This window comes from Cetorhinus maximus, chromosome 25, assembly GCF_964194155.1.
Source record: "Cetorhinus maximus chromosome 25, sCetMax3.hap1.1, whole genome shotgun sequence".
Taxonomy (NCBI): Eukaryota; Metazoa; Chordata; class Chondrichthyes; order Lamniformes; family Cetorhinidae; genus Cetorhinus; species Cetorhinus maximus.
In genome coordinates this window covers 32,002,932-32,029,702 of record NC_135903.1, presented here as the reverse complement: position 1 = coordinate 32,029,702, position 26,771 = coordinate 32,002,932, and the positions used below count along the sequence as shown (strand labels likewise).

Here is a 26,771-nt window from a genome sequence, read left to right as displayed (position 1 = left end):
GGGAGGTCCGCGTACATAGATAAGATGTCATGGACAGATACAGAAAGTAATCAAAAAGGCTAATGGAATGCTAGCCTTTAATATCTACAGGCCTAGAATGCATGGGAGGGGGAGGTTATGCTACAGCTGTACAAAGCCCTGGTTATATCACATATGGAGTGCTGTGAGCAGACAGCATCTCTTTGGAAGGACACATTGCCCTTGGAGAGAATGCAATGTAGATTCATCAGAATGATGCCTGGGTTAAATTGCGAGGAGAAATTCTACAAACTGGGGTTGTGTTCCTTGGAATTGAAAAGAATTAGAGGGGTTTTTTGATCAAAGATTGAGATATTAAGAGGAATCAATGGGATAGATAGAGAGAACCCGTTTCCTCTGGAGAGTCTGGGACTAAGGGGCGTTGTCAAAGAGCCAGGCCTCTGAGGAGTGAATTTAGGGAACCTTTATATATGTAAATGTGGATAGAAGTTTGGAACTCTCTTTGCAAATAGCAATTGATTAGTTGTTCATTTTAAATCTGAGATTGAGGTATTTCTGTTGACCGAAGGGATGTGGGGAAAAGGTGGGCATATGGAGTTAGGCCACAGAGCAGTCATGATCTCACTGAGTGGCAGAACAGGCTCTAGAGACTAAACGGTCCTGTTGCTATGTTCCTTCAACTGAAATCTGATGAAAGATTCTTAGAAATCAGATCTTTGCACATAGGATCCAGGAATCCCTGTTTGAAAGTCCTTGTAATATTGTGGCATATTTTTCAAATTACACTAGCCATGAAATAACTTGTTTTATTTCTCTCTTTAGGTGGATGCTTTCAGGGAGCGAATGACTGCTGAAGTAAGTAGCAATTTAGTTTACAAAATGTTGAAAACAAAAATTGTAGATGAAATATCCCTTGATTGTTTTCCCTCTGGCTTTGCATCTAACCTGTGTCATTCATTATTTGCTCCCAGGAGACAATCAGCTCCCAGGCCCCTGCCTTAAACTTCCAACTAGAAACATGAGCATACCAATTGATTGACTTGCTCTCTGATTTTTATACATAAACTCAATTTGAGTTTCATTCCATTATGTTATTGCTGTTGGGATTGTGGGTCAGTTTTTGACAGGAGTGGGGTAGGGCGGTTGTGGGGTAGGGCGGTTGTGGGGTAGGGCGGTTGTGGGGTAGGGCGGTTGTGGGGTAGGGCGGTTGTGGGGTAGGGCGGTTGTGGGGTAGGGCGGTTGTGGGGTAGGGCGGTTGTGGGGTAGGGCGGTTGTGGGGTAGGGCGGTTGTGGGGTAGGGCGGTTGTGGGGTAGGGCGGTTGTGGGGTAGGGCGGTTGTGGGGTAGGGCGGTTGTGGGGTAGGGCGGTTGTGGGGTAGGGCGGTTGTGGGGTAGGGCGGTTGTGGGGTAGGGCGGTTGTGGGGTAGGGCGGTTGTGGGGTAGGGCGGTTGTGGGGTAGGGCGGTTGTGGGGTAGGGCGGTTGTGGGGTAGGGCGGTTGTGGGGTAGGGCGGTTGTGCAATTGGGCAGGTGGTCACATCCTGTCCCGCGCACTGTTTTGTGAGAAGGGAATGAGGATCATAGTGCTGACCTTGAGTCTTATTTGGAAGATGCCTGATTCTGTAGCCCTATGGGGCTTCAGCAATGCAGCATACAGATTTGATTTCTTCTCCCACACTAGCCACCAACTTAGTTCCTGATGTTGGCAATGCATTTATGGAGAAGCGCTAACTGAATGCTGGGTACCTCCCAGTGGACGAAAGAAAGTTAATGAGTGATTTGACCAAAGATTGTTTAAGTTACCTTTTGACCAGTTCAAAACAGCAGTGTTGTAGTGCTAGGCTTGATGCCAGCCTAGCCACATGATGGCATATGATCTAAGATGATTAGGGATCAAAATAGAGACTTCACAGCCTTGTCCCTAAATACAAAGCTGACCAAACATGTTTAATCCTTGGAGCCCTTGTAAGGAGGAGGTTCTTCTCTTGCATCTCTGCTAACATCTAGGTGCTGGAGGTAAAGTTTTCTTCCCAACCATAGCACTTTCCGCAATTGGGTATGGTGGGGATAATTAATATTTGCAATGACAATATTATATTATTTGTAATGTTGCTCTATTATACATAGTAATTTTCTTTTAATATTCTTGTGAAAATCACGAATTCATATGTTTTAGAATATAACTTTTAGTTTTAGGAATGTGACTTTTAACCTGGAGGTTAAAGTGTTACATGTGAGATAATTGAAAACATTTGGTTAGGAAATAAGTATGCACCTCATGTGAATGACAACTCAAAGAAAACTAGGTTTATTAACACTTGTAAGATGATAAACAAGTTACCTTTTAAGGTCAGTGGTAGAACTGCAAAACCTTGGGGGTCTTCTATCTGAGCTTGCAATGGAGCCAGAAGTTTTCCACTTACTTCAATTAAAAAGCTGAAAGCAGCGTTGTAAACATGAGGGTTTCTTCATAGACCCAAGGAGTCTGTAGAGAGGGCAGTTACATCCATTAGAAATATAAATTATTCATATGGGTTACAGAATCAGAGTTGTCGCGGGTGAAATAATTTGTTTACATTTCTGTTTGAAATCATGTCACGTTGTCATAGAGATGGGCTGTGGGGGTAGAAGGTTCTTTTGTTTAAATAATATGGGTGTTTGCTCAAAATGCAGGCAGTTGCTGTCTTGTTTTTATGTAGACTGCATCTCATTGGATTAAGTGAGCCAACAGGAGATGATTGTTAGTCAGGCCTCCACTTTTAAGCAGTAATAACTTTATTGTCCACTATGCAGGATGTGGATGGAGCTCAAGCTCAGTTTGGATTTTGAGAGGGGAATATTTGCCTAGTTTACAGCTAGAGGAGGAAATCTACAGTGGTCCTCAGAAAGCCTTGTGGCAGTAAGCAGAGTTAGCTTGGAAGCTGGAAGAACACAGTTGGGTATCTGTCAGCAACCAGAACGAGCAGCTGAGGCATCCACAGTCGTGAGATATTAAATAAAAGTTGGGGGGTCACTTAGCTAAATAGCTAATGGAAGATCCCTATAAAATCTTACCCCTGAGAATAGCTGGAACACTGAGGAGAATTAAAGTGAATTCCGGCAGGCTGTGGCATATCTTGTGGGTTGGTCCCTAAAGAAGTAAATGAGCCTTCAAGATTGTAATGTATAAGGGAATTATTGGGTGGGAAGCAAAAGGTGGAATTGAGTTCATAGCATAAGTAATAATAAACCATAGTGTTAAGTTAATAGTGCTTGCTTTGTCTAATTCTTACACGCAATAAAGTTTGGTTTTGTTTAAAAATGCAAAATCTTGTGGCATAGCTCTCAGTTAATTACAGAGTGTTCGGATTTCCCTTTAAACATCAACAGTACCTAACAGGATCGTAATAATATGTGGTGCCCTAGTGCACTTGCCTTAATGTTTTATGTTCTGAGTATTGCTGAAAAAAGACATTTTGTCGGAGCTTTTTGTCTTGCAATCATCAGGACAATCGCAAGAATACCAATGTCAGGGGAAGCAACAACTTAATGCTGTGTGAGAAGAGAGAGTGCCGATTGGTTGGCAAGTGGACTCTGATTGGTAGAGGTGGTGGCATGGAGAATGCACCAGTTAATTGTGACTGACAGTTAACTGCCAAACATTTTGAAATATAAACCAGATAGCTTGACTCTGGTCAAGGCATTGCCCTGAGGAATGAGTCAATGAATGGCCGTCACTTATTTTGTTTATCTGAAATGGGCGCAATGTTGTGTACATGTTCTTTCTGTCTGCAAAGAACAGGGCCCTGTATATTAGTATATGTAGCGTCCAGTACACACAAATGTGCCATAGTGCGAGCCCAACTGACAACCTTAAATTGTTTGTCAATGTAATTTTTAGCACACTGAGGATTGTTTAGTAAATATTGTCCAATTGCGGCATCTAATGTTGGACACTGTGTTTTGAGTTTTGCAAGCACGGGCTGGTTGGGTACAGTCTGTACCTTGCCCGTTGCGAACAGCAAGCGGAGGGGACATGCTCTTTAATACGATCTGCCAGTCTTTGGGATGTACAACCTACATACCTAGCATCCCACTGACACTGAAATACATGTACCACATTACTTATTTGTGTGATAGGCAGAACATCTTTGGCTTGACGGCAGCATCCTGTTAATGGGGAATACCACTCGTGTTGCTACTACATAGTAGCAACGTGAAAAGGCTAGCTTCGCCTGTTGCTCAAATTTTTGAGATAGAAGGTGAGGTAGACTGGGTGCTTTTCAGGGCCTAAAGTGATGGCCTTAGACCTGATATACATTGCGAAATGTTTTGATCAGGGTAGCCACTATCCCATAGGATATCTTTGATGCGCCCTATTTCAGCATTAGGCTTGCGTGATGAGCAAATAGCTGGGGCCCTATTAACACGGTTGCCAATGAGGCCAGTTTTATAGCGCATGGAACTGTAAGAATCCTAACACACCTGTATTGACCAGTAATGGTAGGCTTGCGGTAGACCGTGGCAGAGAATACCTGGCAGATTTCTTAAGTAGTACGTCAAGGAAAGGGAGTTCATTTCAGTATAAAGTTGTTGCTTTGCATGACATTGGTATTCCTGTGATAGCCCTGATGAATGCAAGATGAAGAGCTTTGACAAGATGTTTTTTTCAGCAATACTCAAGTTCTGCACTACCAAACGACTATTTGTTTTATGTTCTGTCTGGCGACACTTGAGCAACTCGACATCATTTCTACAGGTTAAACAAAACGGCCTAGTTATGTGGAAGTGTATTTGAAATTAAGTGGTCTCAGTTTTTAATGCTTAACGCTTTTGAATGCTAACAGTCTAAGTGCGTCCGTGGCACTATTTTGAAGAAGAGCAGGGGAGTTATCCTCGGTGTCCCCTGGTCAGTATTTATCCCCCAATCAATATCACAAAACAGATTATCTGGTCATTATCACATCGCTGTTTGTGGGAACTTGCTGCACACAAATTAGCTGCCACGTTTCCTATATTGACTACATTTCAAAAAGTACTTGCCTTAATTGGCAGTTGGTCGTTGTGAAAAGTATTATACAACAAATCCCCATTTTAAATTGCCCAGTTCAGCACATTTCGCTAATAAGGCCAGTGTGCGAGCTTAACGTCAGCATTTTTTTGCTTTAGTGTTGTTTCGTGCCAGCAACAACAGAGCTTGCATGACCCAATCAGCGCCATTTTGCAGTGGCCTTTCCCCACTCCCAAAGACACACTCCCTTTGCCAAGACACTCTCCCACTAGTCGCTTTCTGCCCTGACCCTCCCACTTGCTGCTTCCCTACCCAGCCCTTCCACTCATAGCTCCTCTCATGCCCTCACTCGCTTCATCCCTCTCGTCACCCCTCTCCTGAGCCTTTGCTCAGAGCGAGGGCTCGGGAGAGGAAGCGGCGAGCGGAAAAGTTGGACAGAAACGGTGAGAGGGTGAGAGCCGGCCTGTGGGAGAGGCAGTGAGAGTTAGCGTATTTCTTTTACGTTTTTAAGTTTATTATATTGTAAAGGTTATTTTATTTGCAAATATAGGAATTTAGGAATGTACAGTATTTCAAGTTACAAGGTATAATTTTTTTTCCCTGGCAGGAAAGATCCTACATAACCTAATTACAGCTTGCACAATGGTTGTAATGAGAAAATCTGATTCACTTAAATTGTCTCGCTTAAAGTTTCACTTTTCAGCAACTGAACTACAGTTTTAAGGGAGGAACTACTGTATAAATGCAAGTCTTTTCTATGTTAGCCTGTTACTTTTATACCTGGGAATGTATGATTCATAAAAAATATAATAAACCAATAAAATCGCCATGTCGTTTGTGTCTTATGGTGCATTAGTTATCCAGCATGTAGTACTGTTTTTGTTGGAAACAAAGCCAATTCCATGTGGGGGTTTTTTTCTGATTTACATCTTTATCTTGCACTTTAGGCAGAAGACTTAGTTGCAAGTTTCTTTCCAAAGAAGTTATTGGAACTAGATGGTTTTCTGAAGGTAAGACTCTCCGACGTTTAGCGGATGTGAATAAGTTATTGATTTTAGGATAAATTCACCAAACTCCGTGTGTAACACTCAAAAGGAATGTGGATAAGGCATAGAGCTACAATATTGTAGAACTGAATCTCTAACCTAACCCCTCTGCTGGGAATTTATTGCTTTGTGTGGAGCTACAATAACTGCCATCTCTAAATGACAAATGTGTGTTTAAGTTCCTCCGTACAGCTCTTGTATTTTCGATTAGTTTTGTAATTACCTTTTCATTATTTTGTGCAACAAATAATTGTGCAATAACTTGAATTAAACAGTGTAATCGACCCATGAAAGTGTTGAAAGAGAAGTATTGGAGCTCCTTTCTATGTACAGTATTATAATGAGCACCTTAATTTGTAGAGTGATGTGAAAGTCGAACCTTTTGACTTTTTGCCTTGAAAGTATCTCATTGTTGGTAGCCAATACAAATGGAAATTAATAGGCTTCCCATATCACAGAACATGCAGTATTGCCATGTCCACACTGACTGGCTTCATGACATATTGGCCTGAATTTTCCCGTCAGCGATTTGGGGGCGAGGCCCGCTCCCCGACGGGAAAATGATGTTGGGAGGAACCCCTGACGTCATCATGGTCCCTTTAATTTTTCAGGAAGGCGGGCGGACAACGAAATCAGCTGTCGGCCCGCCGACCTGTCAATGGCCAATTAAGGCCATTGACAGGCTCGTTAAGATTGCTAAAGACCTGCCCGTCCAACCTTAAGGCTGGCGGGCAGGCCAGGAGCCCCAGCAGGCTTCTGATAACACATGAAACCTCATCCACTGGCAGGATGAGGTTTCATGTCCGTTTTTAAAAACTTTAATACATTTTGTGATATTTATTAACATGTCCCATCTCGTGACATTTTTAAATTTTTCTAATTTTAAAGTTTTTTGGACTGTCAGTGATCTCCCTGAGACAGCACTTAGTCTCAGGGAGCAGTGCGCTCTTTGACAGTTGGGGAATCCCTCCCCCACTCCCCGCACAGGAAGCGTATAGCGCTTCCCATTGGGCAGGCCGCTGGGCGGGCCTTAATTGGCCCGCCCACTCAAAATGGCGGCGGGCCCCGTTTCGGTGGTCGGGGTCAGCTGTCCGCCCGCCGCCGAGCCGGTGGGGCCCGCACGCCCACCAAGGGCAAAATTCTGCCCATTGTATGGTCAAAGTAAGGTTTCTTCATAAATGATCTAACTGTAGATATATTCTTTCTAGGAACCCCTCTTGAATATTTCGGATTTGGCTACTATTCATTCAGACCTCAACTTACCTGTGCCAGAACCTATAATGCTAACCAACAGCCATGATGGTTTGGATAGTGCTGTGAGTATTTCAGAAGGAGATGATATGTGAGATCTCTCTTTGACAATAATTGTCTCATGTGAACGGAAGAGATGAGCAATTAACCCTGAAAGCTGGCAAAATTAATCAACTTTTAACTTCTCTGATATTTTGTGAAGGTAGACCTGAACCCTGGCTCCTTTCCAGTGCTGGTATTTTGTTTTAAAATAGTTGTTCAGATTTACAGCTTGAACATGTATGGCAGCTTAAGAGTCCACGAGCAATGAGGTAACAAATCTTTCAGCTTGGACGGTTGTATCATTATGTATATCTCTGTCAAGTTCTGATTCTCTAAGCTGTAAACGTTGACCCCCTATTGCAGTGAGCAAGTTGACATTTAAATACTGTGCATGTGTTTGCAATGAGACGGCCTCTTTGTACTGAGATGTGCACAGCTGTTTAAATGGAAAGGTAGCTTTCTCATGATTTCCCCCTCTATATTAGCGGTTTCAGCAATCATTATAGAATTCCTTGTGAAGTGCACAATTAATGCTTGAGCACTAATGCAATGCAACTTTTTTTGGGATATGGGTTTTATTTTTAAGATTGCATCAGCAACATAACACTGTATAATGCACAGGAATTCTCCTGTATGTTTAACATTATCTGCTTACAAACTAAATCCAATATTAGGCGTACTGCGCTTAACACACTTTTATTAATATCCTTGGCATTGGTAACAATTTTGTAACAATCTCTTGTGTTATTTGACCTGATGTTGTGTTGATTTTTAGGGATCCCTCCAGAGCTGTCTTTTTTTTTTATATACTTTTAGCAATCGCTGCTGTTCTCAGAATGTTTTACTACACTGATGGGACTGAAGCAATGCATTAAGAGAAACACGAATAAATAAAACAATCTCTGTTACTTCTCAAGTGGTCCATCTTCACCTTTTTTTTAAAAAAAACTTTTTTGGTCAGCAGGTGAGCTGAGAGTGCTTTTTCCAATTTTGGCACAAGAACATTCCCTGGTCAGGTATAGTGTGGATTAAAGCTTCCCATCAGCTGCTTCAACAAATGCCTGAGTGTCAACTTCAGCTCCTCCTGCTACCTTGTCTTGTTTCACACACCAGTCACCCTTTCTGCTCTTCTGAGTGATATTGCCCATTTGTGCATGAATTACTGGCAGTTTTGCGAATTGGTTTTATGACAAATGGAAGCTAGGTTTTAGACCCTGCAGAATAATTTTACTTGACTACCAAAGCAAGAAGACTCTTCATCTCGTCAGTTGATTGGGTTTGAACCAAAAGCTCTTGGTGCGATCACAAACCTTCTTGCTTCATTCCTTAAAACTTAGTCCTTTAGATTTTTTGCTTTACCCAGAGGTACGCTATGTAACTTTTCCCCAGTGGTATTATTTACTCTATAAACCAAGATGAATGTGCCGCCTTAGTTTGAGGAGGTTGTCCCACTTGGCTCAGCTGACTCAGTATTCCTTCCTGTTGCCACACTCTCACCCACCCAGAGGAATAGGATGGAAAAAATGCAACAGTGAGTAGAGGAATGCCAAGGAACTAATGGAAAAAAAACCAAAGAGCATTAATGGGATATAGAATGTATACAGAAAATTAAAAAAAACAGAAATAGGACAATTCTTTTGCTTTCAATTTACAATCTGCCTCTTGCTCATCTCAGTTATATTTAACTGTTACCTCTCCACTCTTCACTTTTTGTTTCCTTGTATTTTTAGAACTTGACCTTTGCATTAGGGCCCCATGGCTTTGCTAACTCTTTTATTCCCTAGTTACACTTTCCATTTTGTTCCTTCACGGATCTTGGAATTAGATTTTAATTACTTTTTTTTTAATTTCAGCGCAACATTAAGAAGAGAAAACTGGAGGATGGTGAAAGTAATTGCCCAGGTAAAAGAAACCTGCACATAATTGGATTTTTTTGGTCAATGATTTGTTGTCCCAACTGTGAATGGTTGAAATTTGAGAAACCAAATGTTGCAAAATACAGAAGTTAGAGAGCAATTTCCTGCTCATATTGACAAGAGAAAGTAAAGCACAAAAAAATCTCTTTATAAGGGCGTTCCTCAAAACTTCTTTCCATCTTCCCTTATCCTGGAATATATAGTAATCAGTTCTGACAAAATTCTATTGACAATTTATTTCATTCTTAAGAATAAGATTATAATTCAGTTATTTTTCAAAATGTTTGTTTAGCTATTCTGAAGTAAAGGAATAATTGTATGTATGTGTGAGAGCATTACTGTCAGCAGGATTATGTATAATGTGGAGTTGCACCCCGACTTGACCTATGTTTAATGCTTTCTACTTTAGAGGTTTAAAGTGATAGCTTATGCAGGTCAAGAACACCAAAGGGGATTAAAGTAGGGATATTTTAGCCCATAAGCCCAGTGTGTAAAAATAAATTGTATCTTAGTTTGTTTGTTGAGTGTAACAGTCATCCCAGCTTGATCAGTAGAATTGTACGATTGCCTTAGCCCTACAGGATTCTGCGTTTCTTTTTGCATCTTAAACCTTACCATATTATAGTCACTGCAGCAAAGATTCTCACCCACGTTTAGCTCCTTTCCTCCCTTATAGGCAGGCCAACAGGTATGAGGGGTATGTAATATTTTCCTTTTATTTCTTCCATTTATTTCTCTTCGTCTCAATCAGTTAAGTGGGCAATTAAAATATCCTAGAATAACTGTTGTTCCTACTTGCCTCCCTGATCTATAGATTGCTTCTATTTCTCTCCTTCGATTAGAGGTATTTTAACGATCCCTTTTATTTTTACAATTATTGACTCTGAACCATTTTAATCGTGTACGTCAATCCTCTCTCTAGCATGTATTCCCTCCTCCATCAATATTGCCATTCCTGCTTTGTTATATATTCTGTCTTTCCTAAAAATATAATAACCTTAATTTTCCACTCCCACTTAGATTGCAGCCAAGTTTCTCTAAGCGATATTAAGTTCATATCTTGATATGGCATAATTGTTTCTAATTCCCCTTTTACTTGCCACACCTTGGGCATTATTATACATGTACTTTATCTTTTATAATGTATAATTAACATTACTCTTTGTCGACACTAGCACCATTCCTATATCTTGTTCTTTCCTCTACTTATAACTAGTTGGTCTGATTTTTCTCCTTTACATCCTTTATTCTTCCTATGTGGTATCCCTTTCAGTAAACTCTTTTCAATTTGTCATATTATCTTCATCTATTTCTACCTTTCCTGCTTGCTCTTCCTGGTTGCCTTTATTTCTCCTGACTCCTCAGTTTAAATGACTTTCATTTCCCTGTTCATCTGTTTTGCCAGCTCTTCTGTGCAGATGTAGCTCTTCCTTCTGCAGTAGGATCCTCCTTCCTCCCAGAAGCTGTTAAAACCCATAAAACAGAAATCCTTTTTCTGACATGAAGGGCTGAATTTTTCTGGGGCCAGGAAAATAATGGGGAGCCGCGTCGGGGCAGCCTGGGAAGCTGAGGCTGGCAGCCAATTTACACACCCAACCGCATGCAGAAGTGGCCAGCTCCAGGCCTGGGGACCATCAGAGACAGAGGCTCCATCCCCCAAAGAGGGGCCTGCTTGCAGGAATGGCTGCACCCGTGGTCCAACCGCCTCTGCCAGAGGGCTTGGCCCCTTGGAAATTTTCCTTTAAATTTTCAACTGAAGGCTTCTCCATGTCTGAGGATCCAGCTTGCTGCATCGCCAGCTCTTAGGCGGACAGTTAGGAGGCCACCTATGGGAACATTGCTCCACTCGTCTCAGAACTCCCATTTGGTCCCGATGTCAGGATTCCAAAGCCCACGGGACAATCCCATCCAAGCCTTCGAGTTCCCTATTCTAGCACAAGGCTTGGAAAATAGCCTGTAGATCAGCACCCTGAAGCTTCCTGTTACATCATGATTTATATTTTGTTTGTGTAACTCAAGGGCCTGTTTAAAGATTACATTGTTTCTGACCTTAATTTGTTTGTGTAATTCTTTTATTAATGATGTTGGCCTGTGTGCCAATATTTATTCCACTATCGGCAGCACACTGGTCTGAATAATGTTTTTGTTTGTAATCGTGCCCCATTTGTTTAAAAATTTGTTCTGCGATAGCTGTGCGTTTAATATTAAACATCTAGTCAACGGAATTTCTTTCTCCTTTTCTCTAGCAATTGTGGTGACAGTTACTTGCACACGGTTCAATGTGTGATAGCTGCCCTCTAATAACTGGCCATTCTGTCTGTGTGAACCTGTATCGTGGCTGACAGCAAGCTAGTCAGATGGGGTGGGACTTGTAAATGTGGTTTTCACCTGATGCCCAGCCAACTGAGTGTCTCACCTTGAGTCACTGAATTACAGTCTGAAATGAAAAAAAAAATGGGATGGTCTCCCTTCTAGTCCGAGGATATTTTGTGCCAATTATATCATCGTACAGTTTCTTAAAAAAAGCCCTGATTAGAAATAACTTGTGTTTTCCAAAAACAATAAATAATTAGCATATACTGTGAGGTTTAGGAAAATTATATTTTTCCAGGAACCAGTCTGGGAAACAATGAATGCATGTTTTAACTGTTTAAAAGTGTGAAAATGTTCAATCTTTCCCCTCTTTTAAAACAAAAAAATTGCTGGGAGAGAAAAGGGAGTTTTCATGTCAGGCCAAGTTTTAATGTTAGTTCAGACTTCCAAATTGTGAAGCTGCTTTGTACAAACATTTTGACATGTTTATATAGCAATTTGTATGCTGATTGCTTTTTGGAAAGGAAGTTTGCTTTCCAGCTCCATAAATTATTAAGCAAAGCCACTTGCGTAAGGGGCTCTGAGCTGCTGAAGTTCCTTGTCTGAAGATGTATGGCTTGCTTATAAAAATTATTTTAGCGCACAGAAATTGTCAAATTCTCTGCGTTAACCCTCTTTGAGCCATATCATGACTTGTATGGTTTATTGCATTTTCCATTTGTGTAACACTGACCTCTCCCACAGGGAGAGGAAAAGAGTTGGTGACTAGACTGAAGGTGGGTGAGGAGATCTTGAAGTCTACTAGTGCGATCAAATTATGGAATTACTTTTAGAAGAGACAAGTGTCAAATATGTTCTAAAAATTAAATTGAGGGATTGCAGCAAAAAAGAGTCATTATTATTATAAATTTGCCACTCTGTATTTAGATCTACACGGGACCCAAGTTATCTATTATAGGAACTGTGATCCCCATTGCTTGCAATGACATTTGACTCTGTACTCGTGATTAATTGGGCAGTTTACTAGCGAGCCAGATACGTACAACATTAGAGATTAGACATTCCATATGACCAGAAAAATAGCGATTCTGTCTTGATTAGAAAGTTCCAAGGGTTGGACTGGGTCATTTTAAACAACAGACTTACATTCACGTAGAAATATGCATTCCAAGGTATTTCAAGGATGTCAGAAAAAATAATGGGTGCTGAGCAAACAAGACGATATTTGGAATAAAAACTGAAAATGTTAGACCTTTGGGTTAAATAGGATGTTAAGGTTGCGTATGGTCTGGTCCAGCCTCAGACTGTGACCAGAGAGAGTATTGCGTAGTCGAATCATGTCAAAGGCTGCGGACAGAGTGAAAAGGTTGAGGAGGGGTAGTTGCCATGGACAAAGCCACGTAACATGTCAATTGTGACTTTGAGAGGGCTATTTCACTGTGTGGCAGCAGCAGAAATCTGATTGGAGGCATTCAAGAATGGAGCCACGGGGTTAGAAGACTGATTTGAAAGGGAACATCGTGTTTGATGTTTGACCAGCTTGTTGGAAATTCATTGAGGAAGCGACAGAAAAAGCAGGTTAGGGCATGGTGTAGGTTATAATATATTTGGTTTTTCAAAGGACCTTCAATAAGTTACTGCATATTAGGCTCACGAATGAGGCCAGAACATTGAGTCAGGGGGCAAGTAGTAGAATGGATGTTAAGCCGAATACAAACAGAAAACTGAATTCACTGCCAATGAGGGCAGTGGCAGGGGAGGTGATCAAAAGGAAGTTGGATGGGCACTTGAGGAAAATAAACTTGCAAGGTAATGGGGATAGGGTAGGGGAATGGAACTAATTGGATTGTTCTACAGAGAGTCGGCATGGACTTGATGGGCCGAGTGGTGACCTCCTGTGCTCTAGTGACTCTGTAAACATTCACCAGATCAGGGAGCATTCGTGGATAGAGAAACAACATTAACTTTTCAGGTTGATGATATTTCATCATGCATTCATTAGGAGGAGTGACCAAAACCTTGGGTCAAAGAGACTGGGCTTTGAGGTCAGAATTGTGGAGGAGGTAGTTTGTGACTTTTGATTTCAGTGATATGGTGGGAGTGGAAATTTGGTGGAGAGATTCAAACAGAGTGACCCAGGTTTGAAGGAAAATCAGATTTTCCCAGTTCCTAGTGGTGCCAGTATAAACCACAGGAATGTCCATAATTTCATAGATCCACAATCTCCCTCACTAAAACGGTAAGAGAATTGAGGTTGGGACATGAAAGATTCTCTAGAGTTGACAGTATTTTTTCTGTTAACATACAGTATTTGGACTGACTTGAGGAAGCCTTGCTTTGGGCCTAGTGTTCGGAACATCTCACTTGGGAGCATTTTCTGGTGGAAACCAGAAAATGTTTCATTTCCTAGCAATGACACCCTCTACTTTGAGAAATCAAGAAGAGTAGGAAACAAAAAACATAATTTTAAAAGTGATTAATGGACACAAGACTACAGAAAAAAATTGGAAGAACTGAGAAAGGTGGCAAGATATCTGGAGTGTTATTAAAAGTTCATCTACATTACATCCTTAAAAGTGCTATTTGACTGCCCATTTATAATGTAATTTTCTTGAAAATTGTGTTTTTATTGATTTTGGCCATTTTCTTTCAATGCATAATCTTAATTAAATCCGTATTAGTAAATTCAACCATAGTTGCTCACAGTTGGCACTTAGTCATTCATACTCTGAGATTCAGACAGTGAAGATAAACTAATTGCTGCAACTCTCGGGATTTAAAAAGTGCAAAACGTTGGAAGCGTTTAGTAAATCTGTCATGTGTTGAGCTGTTTAATGTTTTTGACGTAAGGACTATTCTGGTGAAGGTCTAACACTCAAGTTAACCTGTCTTGTTCTCAAGCGCTGTTTGATTTGCACTCTCTTTATTTCCAGCATCTGTTTTTATTTTTGGGAGTTAGCAACTTTACTGCCAAAGTTAGAGCATTGCAGTATTTTTTTTCTTCTAAGTGCAGAATGCACTCTGATTTTCCCTACTTGATCAGATAGTCATGTTAAATTTTGCAATTACAGGTACAAAGGTGTTCGTAATTCCAAATGGAATGCTGAAGAGCAACCAGCAACTGGTGGAGATGATTGAGAAAATAAAACCGGAAATCAGGACACTGATGGAAAAGTGCAATACGGTACGTGACATATTTTGCGACTGTAACCTCAAGTGCAGGCTGGACACTGCACAGTTAGCAAACTGTTTATTCCAGAATTTGGTTGTGGCAGGGTGCTGCACTTCTACATTTAAGTTTGGATGACGATGAGCACAGCCCCATGAGGACCAACTTGCCATGACGTTGAGAAATTTCACCAGCCAGACATGCCCTTTGCTGGTCAGTCTGTGGAGAAAAGATATTGTAGAAATTCAGAGTTTAAAAAAAGACTTTCCTACTATTTCCTCAGTGGCACATATAAGGACATTGTAGAACTAGAAAAAAACTAGTTGAGCGTGAACCACACGAGCTTCCTCTGATTTTTCAAGTATTTTGTAGAAGTAGTCCAGCCCTTGTTTCAGGACTATTCTTTACAAATGAGGCCATAATGTGGAAGAAACTGCCATTCTGTCGCAGCCCTCTGGCATAAATCTGGAAACTGACCTCTTGTGACACTAACACACAACTAATACGGATCCTGATACACACACGAAATGTGATAAAAGATTACTGGTAATGTCCTGCCTCAGGCAATTTGAAGTGAATATTCAAAATATTTTCACCCGTAGCTTTTTGCTCTTCATCAGGAATGCCATGATGTAACAGCTTTGTACATCTCCTAAAACATTGTTCACTTGGGTAAGATACTTACAGGATGATTGAGACCATGGAATTCTACCCCAGTAAGGAATCAACAACTGCAGGAACAGAGAGGAGAAAAATAAGAGGGAACAAATAAAAAGTCCCATGGTAAATAAAATATTGCCAAATGTCCTCCCAGTATTGTTGGACTATGCCCTTTGTAGGAATATAGATGGAGAATATAGTACCTAACGCTAAAGGTAAGTATGTATGAGGTTGGAGTTCAGAGGGATGGTCCACTCAATTTGGATTGAAGTTTTTTTATTCATTCCCAGGATGTAGGCTTCACTGGCTGGGCCAGCATTTATTGCCCATCCCTAGTTGCCTTTGAGAAGGTGGTGGTGAGCTGCCTCCTTGAACGTGGCAGTCCATGCGGTGTAGGTACACCCACAGTCTAATGCTAAAACGGGTGGGGAATGTTGTTGTTGTTCTCCCCCACCCCCCCATACAGTACTTTATGAAATGTACATTACAGAACATCAAGCAAAGATACCATTGACTGCACAACATGATGTTCAGGAGTATTTAAAATAGGGATGTCTAAGCGGAATGGGTCCTGAGATGCACATTCTCCTAAGCAAAGATGTGGCCATGTCCAGTGCTCCATGCCTTTGTGCATCACCTGAAGAATTGGAATTACCACGCCATGTCCATGTCTCAGTCTAACCCTGCCCCTTTTAACAAAAGTTGATTGCCATTTAGGGAAAAAAAAATGATTATCAACTGTTTTTAACTATCTGACGCCTGAAAGGGTGGTTGAGTCAGAAACAATCGTAGCATTTAAGAAGTATTTAGATATTCACTCGCGATGCCATAGCCTCCAGGGCTATGGGCCAAGCGCTAGAAAATAGGATTAGTGTAACCAGATCTTTGCTGACTGGTGTGGACACGATGGGCCGAATGGGCTCCTCCTCCTGTGCTGTAAATGTATATGTCACAAATCTGAACTCTGCAGAAACAACTTGAAGCATATATTTAAGTAGCTGACGGTGTCCTCGATGAAAGCAGCACATGAAGAAAAACATTAATATTTAGAATAATAATAAGGAGCAAAGTGTATTAAAGTGGCTGCAGAAATTCTGATGCCCTAGTCACTTCGAACTCTAGAAACCAAAGACTTAGTTATTGGCCAATATTCAGTAAGCAAAGCCAAGAGAACATTCTATTCCTTCCTCTTTTCCCATATGACATTATTGTGCGTCGGGAGAAAAAAATAATCATGACACCAGATGCAAGATCTTTGCTGTATTTATGGTGTTATTTAGTGTTATCTTAATTTCCTGTAAATGTGGGTTGTGCAGCTGTATAATATCCATTTTTTTGAACATGCCTTAGGTTAAAATGTGGGTTCAGCTATTAATACCAAGGATAGAAGATGGCAACAACTTTGGTGTTTCTATTCAGGTAATACCTTCTTCATGTGTAGTATTTCTTTAGCTTTACACCTATTTTTTTCTACACTCTCCATTTGCGATTTATTTTGCATTTTGGGGTCTTCCCCCTCCCCCAGTGGATCAAGCTGAGAGTTGTCAGCTGGAATTGGAGTGCCTTTCCCCTTCAGCTACATATCAACGTCAAGCACTCTCGACCCTTGCTGTGTGGCTGGGTGCATGGTGATAGCTGCAGCTAAGTACTGCGCTGCTGTAACTCAGATTGCCATGCTGATTGTTGAATTGCAAATAGCTTTGTTCTGTGGAATTGCATCTCCGCAAAGGATGGCATCCAGAGTGTCCAGACACGTTTCACACAGGAACTTTGCTGCTAGCAGGGGTGTGGCCACTTTCATCTCTACCTGGACTCCATTCAAACCAAGTGCCAAATATGAAAAGGCAAGCTGGTAGTTTAAGGTGTCATTTGGTCGTTTCCTCAACATTCCCTGTCTTGTCATGCTTAAAAAAAAAATGCAAACTGGAATTGCAAAGGAAGAGTTTGCAAATAACTTTATCCACGTGTGTGAGTATTGCGTTATAAAGTATAAATGATCAAATGCACATGTATTACATTTTTAACAGCACTGTTCCATTTCTGCTATTCACAACTGGCTGGGTCTCCTTGGTTTATCATTACTTCATTTATTGCACTACATTTTTTTTTTAAAAAAACCTAATACTGTAAAGGTTCCAATAGAATGTGGTCCTCCAGAAGCATTAGAGAAGCTGTAAAATTTCTTAGCTGTTTTTTAATGTAGGAAGTGACACACAAACCCACCATGACCCGAGCAGTTGTCTGGATCTGTTCCTGTCTGGCTGCCATTCATTTTAAGGTTTTTCTTGCTCTTTGATGCCAATCTTGTGTAATGATGATCATGGCTCAAGTCCAATGTGCCACGTTTCACTAAAACTGCTATGGATTTAAGAATATAATTTTTCATGTAGGCTTTTAAACATATGTTTTCAGAGGAGTGTTACATGAGATTGAAAGCACTGCTTTTTTCACCAACTCTGCATTCGGGCTGCCCGTTAACTTGAATGCCGTTGTCATTGTATTGGAATTTAAAGGAACAATGGGTAGAATATTGACTCAAGTTCAGTTTGAAATGGAGATTTTCTTCAAGTAAATTAATGGTGACTATGCCTTTAATGCAATATTAAATAACCTGAACAAAGGTTCAAATTTGGCAAAAATTCTTTATAATCAGACTGCAAGGTTTTCGCAGAATTTGCTCAATCTTTTGTTTCCCCTTTCCGTACAATTAAAGGAAGAGACTGTTGCAGAACTTCGAACAGTTGAAAGTGAAGCTGCTTCATACTTGGATCAGATCTCCCGGTAAGTACAGATTTTAATGTACAAATCATTATCTGGATTTATCCATTAGTACATTTTAGTTGGAACCTTTTAGAACACAAACTTAAATATACTCTATTTAAGATTTTAACTTTTTTTTAAGGCTTCAGAGCAATAGATTGAGTATAACTAGTATACAATAAATAATGCTCAGCTTTCTGGCTCTACAAGCCAACAAAACCCAAATTAAAACAAATTATATATTTGTGGCTTTCCAGATACTACATTACAAGAGCAAAATTGGTGTCCAAAGTAGCTAAGTATCCCCATGTGGTAAGTGGAAATAAAACTGTATTTTGATGTGAAAGTGTTTATGTCACCAAAATGAACAATGTTAGGTCTGCAGTGAATTCCAAGCCTAGCAAGTTAGCTCATTAGCTGGTTCCTATTACCAAATCCTACACAATTACACATAGTTAATCACACTTTTTCTTGGCTTTATTCAAAGATTTTTTGATCTCTCACACAATGGCTAATAAGGGATATGGGTACGTTTTATCCTAACATTGCAACTGAAATTATTAGTGATCTCTGTATGCGCTGATGGCACCCAGCTCTTCCTCACCACCACTTATCCCAACCTGCTGTCTCTAAATTGTCAGAGGAGAAATTTTTTTCTGATCAAATATTGGGAAGACTGAAGTCTTCGGTCCTGTTACTAATTGTGCTCCCTCACCACCAATTCCATTCCTTTCTCTGGCAATTGTCTTAAGCTGAACCAGACTTCACAACCTGTCATATTTGACGTAGTGGTGAGCTTTCAAGCATACTCATGGCATTGCTAAGACTGCCTATTTCCACCTTGATAACATCGGCCATCTCCACTCTGATTTTTAATCTCGCAACCACTGGCTGTGCTTTCAACTGCCTTGGCCTTAAGCTTTGGAAACCTCTCCCTAAACCTCTGCCTCGTTTTCCTCCTTTAAAACACTCCTCAATATCTCTATATGTGGCTAGGTGTCATATATTTTGTTTTATATTTCCTCTGAAGTGCCTTGGGATGTTTTATAACATTAAAGATAATATATAAATGTAAGTTGTTTAAAAAATGGAGAGAGGCGAGAGTACCGTTTCACTCGTGTATTTAGAAAGCAAATTGTCTATGGTGGCAATGATTAGAATTCAGTGTAATAAGCTGTACCTTGACGTCACTAAATGCAACTTAAATATAACTTCCTGTACCAACTGAAAATCAAAGGACTGAATTCAAAGTCCTGGAGAGCTAGGTATGTGACCTGAAAAGAAAAAGTAATTTTCAAAAGAAAAGATCAATGGTACCCTGAAGCTTTATTTGCTTGTGGTGAGAGGCAATGGAACAGTGTATTTTTTTGAATTAAAGAATTTCTATTAGTCGCAAATGCTAAATACAGCTATGCATTAAGGAATGCATTTTGTGAGATGACTGAATTACTTGGCACTCATTTCATCTCTTAATTAACTCATTATAAAATCTCAATTAGATAGTTAATTCGTGCACTACTTCTGAAAACTTTTATTGCCTCCACAGCCTGGGTACAAATCTAGCCAAGGTTAATTGATTGGGGACATTCAGAGCTGAGGTGGAATGAGTTAGGACCATCTCTTCTTTGCTCCACTGTTTAGGGGTCCAGTGCAGTCCGACTTCAGGCAGCCACAATGTTTTTAGAAGTTGAAATTAAATCACATGGTTGGAACAGATGGAAATTGAACTATTTCAAATCTAAACCATGCTTTGAGAGTGTTTGATATGGGCATTAACTGCAAAATTGAATTTGTTTAAAAATAAAACATTAATCTCTGCCAGGACTACAAAATTCACCAAAAACATTGCCATAGGGTATTTATCCTATTTACATTCATTGCTAACTAGATGAACAGGATTTCACATGCCACCACATTCTTGCAGCTCAGTAATATATTTAATGTTATTATTCTGGTATTAAAGGCTGTTTTTTTTCCCTATAATGACACGTTTAAATTTCTCGGACAACACGGACTGGCGCAGTAGGTGTTTTGTGGAAATTTGGCGATTCTTTTTGCTTCCCCTCTCCCCTCAAACATTAATTCCTGCCAGGTCTAGCTTCTTTGCCACATACCTTCTAACACCTCTTCTAAGTCTTCGCTCCATTCATGAGCATAAATAGTGAGTGTTGGTGAGGGACGAAACATCACTGTGGAGCAAATTCTGCCCTCACTTCAAATCTGCAATGCACACTTTACGATCAGGAGGTTGTGATTGACTTTCCTTCTGTAGTCTACTAATGCCAAGATCAATTGCAATGTCACTGTTGTCAAATCTGCTGAAATTGAATGAGAATGGTGGGTAGCTTTAACTGCTGGACACTAGGGAATTAATCAGTTTGCAGCATTGTTTGAAAACGAAGCTGGACCAACAATTTACCTGTTTCGGATTTTTAGGAAGATTACCGTCGCACAGTGTCTGAAATTGACGAAAAGGAATATATCAGTCTTCGATTAATTGTTTCTGAACTGAGAAATCAATATGTAAGTATAAAATCAGCACAGATGTACGATGATCTAATCATGACAGTGATCTCTTGTATTTTTTTTCACTTCTTTGCCCACTTTTTTTTTAAATGTTTCTCCAGTAAAGGCAATGACTTCTGCTGCATAATAACTTCTCCTGGGCTTCACTGGGGACATGTCCTGATGTGGGCTGGGTGCTCTCCTTTCATAGTAGAGTGTGGGGAATTTCCCCTGTGGATAATTGCAGGTGCATATCATTGTTCCAGTCCTCTGTGGTGCAGTGTGCTTTTTCCTTTCTCTCAAAACCGAAACCTATGTATGTTAACTTTGATCATGATATTGGTTAAAGAACTCTAAACACCTACATAAGGAACCTGGCTTTATCAACTTTTCAAATACATTGCTAACACTAATTATATGGTTATTAAAAGTCCAACGATATAGATGTCCTTTTGTGTTACAACCTGGGCCCAAATTTAATCCAGATTGACTGACTGGATGAATATTCTTCTCTGCTAATTGAAGACTGAAGTGAAATGGGCAGTTTCAGTCCAATTCCTAATGGTGATCAATCCACTACAGTCTGAACTTGAGAAGTTCCAAGGATGACTAGTATGGGATATCGTGAATTCATACCAACATGGTGAAACATGTTGTTGGCAAGTCATCGTTGAGGACAGTATAAAATAAGTCTCCCATCTGATACACGCATGGCAGCACTTGGTAGCGTTTAAGTGCAAAGTGAAAACGTTTTTTAATCACTGCCTATTGCCTCATGACTAGTGACCCTCCTCCTGATAGCAAGAGAAATAAGCTGGTTGCTTTAGGGTTAAGAGGGCTTCAAAATCACATGCCTGCCAATGAAAATTCAGAACCAAGAACACAGTTTACCCTCTTAGATTCTGTAATGCAATACCTGAGATTGACACATTCATTAATTGACTAATCTAATCACTCTGCTTCCCCAGTAATTCTTTTCGTGTTAAACCTGTTGGGATTCTTCCTAATGAGTTTCACATAACCATGCAAACCATTACCCTAGTCAGTAAGATGACCTTGGCTGGGCAAGAAATAGGAAGTTTACCAGTTCTACAGTGATGTGCTGTATGATTTTGATTGGTTAAACTCCAAGCTACTCCACTACCCTGAGCCATTAGTTACTCCACTACCCTGAGCCATGATGTACCAAATTTTGTTTAAGCTACCTGGACTTGAATGAATGGGATGGAATATGCACACGTCCAGATTGGGCAAACAAACTATCTGTAGAGATTTCTCAGTCTCAATTTAGAGGCTCCTAAACTTGACTTTTACTGTATTTCAGATATCCAACTTGCTGGAAAGAAACCTAGCAAATCCAAACTATAAAGTTTGAGATGCAGAATTACATGTTGGGCAATGGCACAAGATGGTTGGTGTCAAACCAGCTGCGCGTTTTGTGCCACTGCCCGAGAGGAATTTCTACCCTTTGAGTGTTTTTCTCCCTCTCTCTCAATTCCACCCTCCACCGATCCTTTCCAAGATATTATTTCAAGCTTGTCTATGTCAAAGTAAAAATAGGAAATGCTGGAAATACTCAGCAGGTCTAGCAGCACCTGAGGAGTGAGAAACAAAGTTAACATTTCTGGTCGATGACCTCTTGTCGTCCTGTCGAAACATTCTGATGCTTCATTGATCTAAAACATTGACTCGGTTTCTCTCTCTGCAGCTGCTGCCTAAACCTACTGGGGATTTCTAGCATCCGCGGCATTTTGCTTTTGTACTCGTGTCAGTATATGTTGGTTTGGAAATTGTATTGAGCACGTAAAGTGAGGGAAGAGGTAGACAGATAATTTCAATTCTTGCTCCTAAAGTGAATAATTTGCTTTTGTTGTCCTGTCACACTGAATATTTGTTGGTACCATTCAATTTGAGAGCAGTCTCACTCTGCTGGCTGTCGAGAAACTAAAACGTCATGGGTGCCATAGAGGTTTTTTGAGTCTGATTAAATCTGCTGGTGTCAAATTGCACAGAGTTGGAGGTTGAGCGAGGGACATTTTTTGCTGCAGAACTGTACTCCTAAAGTTCCCTTACATCACACTCTGTGAATGATGCAGCTTGGGTTTTAGAACTATATGGTCATCTATTGTTCAGGTTTTTTTTAAAAAAACCTAGATATAAAACGACCCATTAAGTAAAGTTTTGGCTGATTTATTCTCCAAAACAGTGATGTAAAGCAACTTTCCGTGCATAGCTCTGAAGAGGAAATGCGACGAGAAGCCCCTGTATCCAAAAATGTGAGCCACATGCACTTTCTAGTACCTGCAGCTTTGTTCATTTGAATGAACAAAAGAGCACTTCACCGGTAAGTCATATTTTTAGGCTATGCAGATTTCTAGATGGGAGTAATAGAATTCCTTGTCACTAAGGGTCTCAGAATTGCAATACCATCAAATTAGTGGATATAGTGTAATATCTCCATATGAGTGAATCCTTGATGCACTGTACCCAACAGATGCCAAAACAGGAAAAGCAGCGCAATCATTGGTCCAAGCTGTTCTTGCTCACCTGAGCAAATACGTTGGACAGAGACCTGAGACTATACAATGAGGCACAAAATAAACTCTTAAAAGCATTCTGGCTTTTTTTTTTTCAAGAAGGTCAGCTTCTTAGTAGAGCTTGCTTTTCTTTTTCCAGCAACCAGGGTCAGCAATAAGTTGTCATTGGTCAGGTAGATTATGGTCAGTTGTCAGCTTTGTTCTATTCTGCCACCACAATATGCCTTTCTCTAAAACTCAAAAGCGGACTCCTGCTACATTGGTGTGAACTGTTCAATTTCTCACAATGGCTGTCCTTTTGGCATCATCAAAACAGCCAACATGTGTTCCAATATCTGTACAAAGCCAGCAAGTTGTAAATCTGCAAGCTTACGTTGTTTGACGTGTGATAGACTTTCACCCAGCAGTCTAGTTTGATTTGAATCCAGGTTCCATAGATGCAAAGATACTAATTTACTGTTCTCGCTGTTATCAAAGAAAAAATAACATTGTAAATTTAAAATATCGCATTTCCACCCCCTGCCCCTCCCCCAAACAGGTAACATTACATGACATGATCATCAAAAATATTGAGAAAATCAAACGACCCAGGAACAGCAACACAGATGCACTGTACTAACGTGTGTGCTTCGTGAATTGGAATCCGACATTTGTAACCCCAAATATAAGACCGTGATTGCCTTGGCTTTGTTACGTGAGATTGGTCTTGTTGAGATGGAAAGAATGGATTGAAAAATGAAGCACAGAGTTCGTTGCATTATAGTGAAATAGCTGAAAAGGGATTTCCATTCATCTTTTATTTTTGTGATGTATAGAGGTTTTTAATCCTCAGGAATTCTTTCACATTTTTCTTTGACAAATCTCTTTGTAATGTACAGTATTAGTGATCTTAGCAAAAAATTCTGTTTAGAGGCACGTTTTATTTCCTACCATGGTATTTTTCTGTTTCTTTCACGTCCTTCCCTCACTTAAAAAAAAGTTAAAGTTCGTGAAAGATGATGTATAAAATATCCTGTAAATGCTAAATGGTTAGTCATGTACAACTTTTGCATACAGGAAAATACCCAGAGAACACCAGCCACATGTTTGCAGGCTGCAAATTGTAGAAAGGAGCACCTATTGCACCATATTTTACGGTACACCTACTGACTGTCCACTGATCACCTGTGAACATTTTTTTTTAAAGAGAAGTATTTGAAAATGTTCTTTTAAAATAAAAAGTTGTGCTGTATGCTTAGTGTGAACCTCCATAGTGGGGATAAATGAAGTTATAAATTCTACGTAAATTACGTATTGCTATGATTTTTCTAATTGCCCTAAATTAGGATACTGAGCGTTAATTTCTCCAGTTTAACTTTTTCTGCTTCCTTTTCTTGTGAAGTCACTCGCAATTTTTAAACTCCATCTCTGCACTTAGCCAAGTACTGTCCCTGTTCACTACTTATCTTGCAAGGGTTGAGAATGTTGTGCTCATTAGTCAAGAACTCGTGGGAAGGAATGAAAATCAAAGTTTACTGGTGAGCCCAATTTTCAGACCATGACTACTACAAAACTATATAAGACCTAATAAAACATTCCTCCTAGATAATATGTGTTGGGACCTCTGCCTGATGGTGTATGCAGTAACTTTGTATTCTGTAACCTGATTACCCTGCACAGCGCACAGTTACAGGAGCATTGCGCTGAGAGCTACAGAACAAAATGTGGTGACTTCATGAAAGTTGAGGTGATGTTGTTATCATACAAGCTAGTCTGCTAGGTTTATACAATCATTCGGCATTAAATTAAAACGGATTAATTCATTTTTAACTGTAATTTAAGATTTGTCCTTGTAACTCTTCATTAGTTTGCTTTTATTCACTTGCCTTGTTTTCTTTCCTTATCATTTACCACCGTCTTTGCACCAATGTTTGCTGAAAATCGGGGTAACCAAAACCAACTGAAGTACTAAAATATGATGGTGGCTAAGAAACGCAAACCTTTTGTTATTAAATAAACGTTCTGCTGAAATCATTAGATTAAAGTCTCCAGCAAAGAAAAATTGTTTTAAATGGTGATAATGTGACTTGCCCATGATTAGCAGAAGATGTTTGCCAGGGGAAATGTGGGCCTCTTCTGAAAAAAAAAAAGCAGCTTCAAGTGGGGTTTATCTCTGCCAGGACTGCACTGACTTTTAACAGTGCTATTTAACATCTGTTAAAAAATGGTTGACTCCTTCAGACTTGATCAGTGGGTTAGTAGGAAGCTGTCTCCTGCAGCTAGTTTTGTTTTCAACAATGTAAGTGTTGTCCTAATTTATCTTGAAAGGATTTGTATATTGAGGCCACATGGGATCCTAGGGACCTGAGTGCACTTCCGATGGCCCTCCCTGCAGACTTGAATAGATCTTTGCAGTAGAGCCTGTTTTTAACTAACAGTATGTCCATACTTTCAATTTTTTCCAAATGCGTTCTACAGCTGCAAGTGTTAACCCAGTAATCTGTGGCTTGGCTGTGGGCCTGGAGCCCTTCTGCTAATGTTGATTTCTGTCACTCTTATGAGTAACAGGTGTCTCTGATGTTCTGTGTCACTGCTGAATACTCCTCCAGAGTCATTTGACTAACTTAAAATGCTTAATTTTCAGAATGAATGTCTGCAAAATAAAAGGTTTTTAGTGTAGAACCCACAGAAATAAAAATAAATAACTTGAACTGTGGGTACCCAACTGAGTTAAAGAAAACACCTCTCATTCTACTAATGAGTACATGTTTTTTCATTACTCATTCAAATGAATATAAAGTACGATTTAGGAGATGTATTTCTCTAAGTGAAGCATATTTAACTGAATTCTGCAGCCTGGAATTGTCAAAAAAAAAGACCCCAGACAGCTGATTGCTTTGGCTTCTATTTGATGTAATGAGGAAGCCTTGTTTTCCTCTAGTAAATGGTAGGGGAGCAAGAAGTGTGCAAGAACAAGCCATTTGCCCCCATCTGATTCCAACCCCACCCTTCCTTGTAAAGAAGTACAAAGTTTCCATACTATCATGTCACAGTGAGAAGGATGCTATCACTTTATGGCACAACACACAGTACACAAACTCAGTGCATTAGGATTGGCAGCTTCTTAATATTTTAGTTGTCTTTTTAAAAGCCGAAAGAATAGTTTGACAAGTTGAATTTAATTTTGTTAGAAATGACTGTGTCCTTACCGAGCTGAAGAAATGTATTTTGTAGACACCACCTGGCATGCTTCTATACAAGTTTCCACTGGTATAATCAGATGTGACTTTATTGTGGCAGTATGGTGCTGTTACTGTGCTTGATCTTAATCCTGTAGTACCACGTGTACCTCTTTACAATGTTTTAATCAGTGCTTTTTCTTTCCCTGCAAAGCACAATAAAATCGATTCTTTGAGTAGGACAGAAACTTAATGGAAGATTCAGTTTGCAATGAGGGTGTATGTGTGTGTGTCTTCAAAGCATGGCCAAGATGTAGTGGGTCAGTGCCATTCATCAAACACTGAAAATAAAATATTCAGTTACTGGCACTGAACTGTAAACTAAAGGGCTAAAAGCAAAATATTCAGTAGTTGTGTTTGAACCCCACCCCTGACCACCTCTTCTAAG

General features: G+C 40.0%; 1 protein-coding gene across 2 annotated transcripts; it reads left to right on the top strand.

The window, feature by feature from the left end:
• Window positions 1–709: 709 nt before the first annotated feature.
• psme3 (proteasome activator subunit 3) lies at window positions 710–26,576 on the top strand. Of its 2 annotated transcripts, none has more exons than XM_078529744.1 (10): window positions 710–834; window positions 5,914–5,976; window positions 7,221–7,328; window positions 9,159–9,207; window positions 14,606–14,718; window positions 16,714–16,782; window positions 18,077–18,144; window positions 18,381–18,435; window positions 20,560–20,646; window positions 23,704–26,576. In XM_078529744.1, the coding sequence occupies exons 1-10, from the start codon at window positions 823–825 to the stop codon at window positions 23,782–23,784; spliced, it is 705 nt and encodes a 234-aa protein (XP_078385870.1). In that variant the 5' UTR covers window positions 710–822; the 3' UTR covers window positions 23,785–26,576. The 2 variants fall into 2 exon arrangements, with proteins under 2 accessions (XP_078385870.1, XP_078385869.1); XM_078529743.1 differs by having other exon boundaries at window positions 24,222–25,206.
• Window positions 26,577–26,771: the final 195 nt, after the last annotated feature.

Bases quoted from the DNA above. Each gene is read 5' to 3' on its own strand.
- psme3 (XM_078529743.1), top strand. The intron at 5,977-7,220 runs GTAAGACTCTCC...TATTCTTTCTAG, and splicing joins AACTAGATGGTTTTCTGAAG to GAACCCCTCTTGAATATTTC. The intron at 16,783-18,076 runs GTAATACCTTCT...GTACAATTAAAG, and splicing joins ACTTTGGTGTTTCTATTCAG to GAAGAGACTGTTGCAGAACT.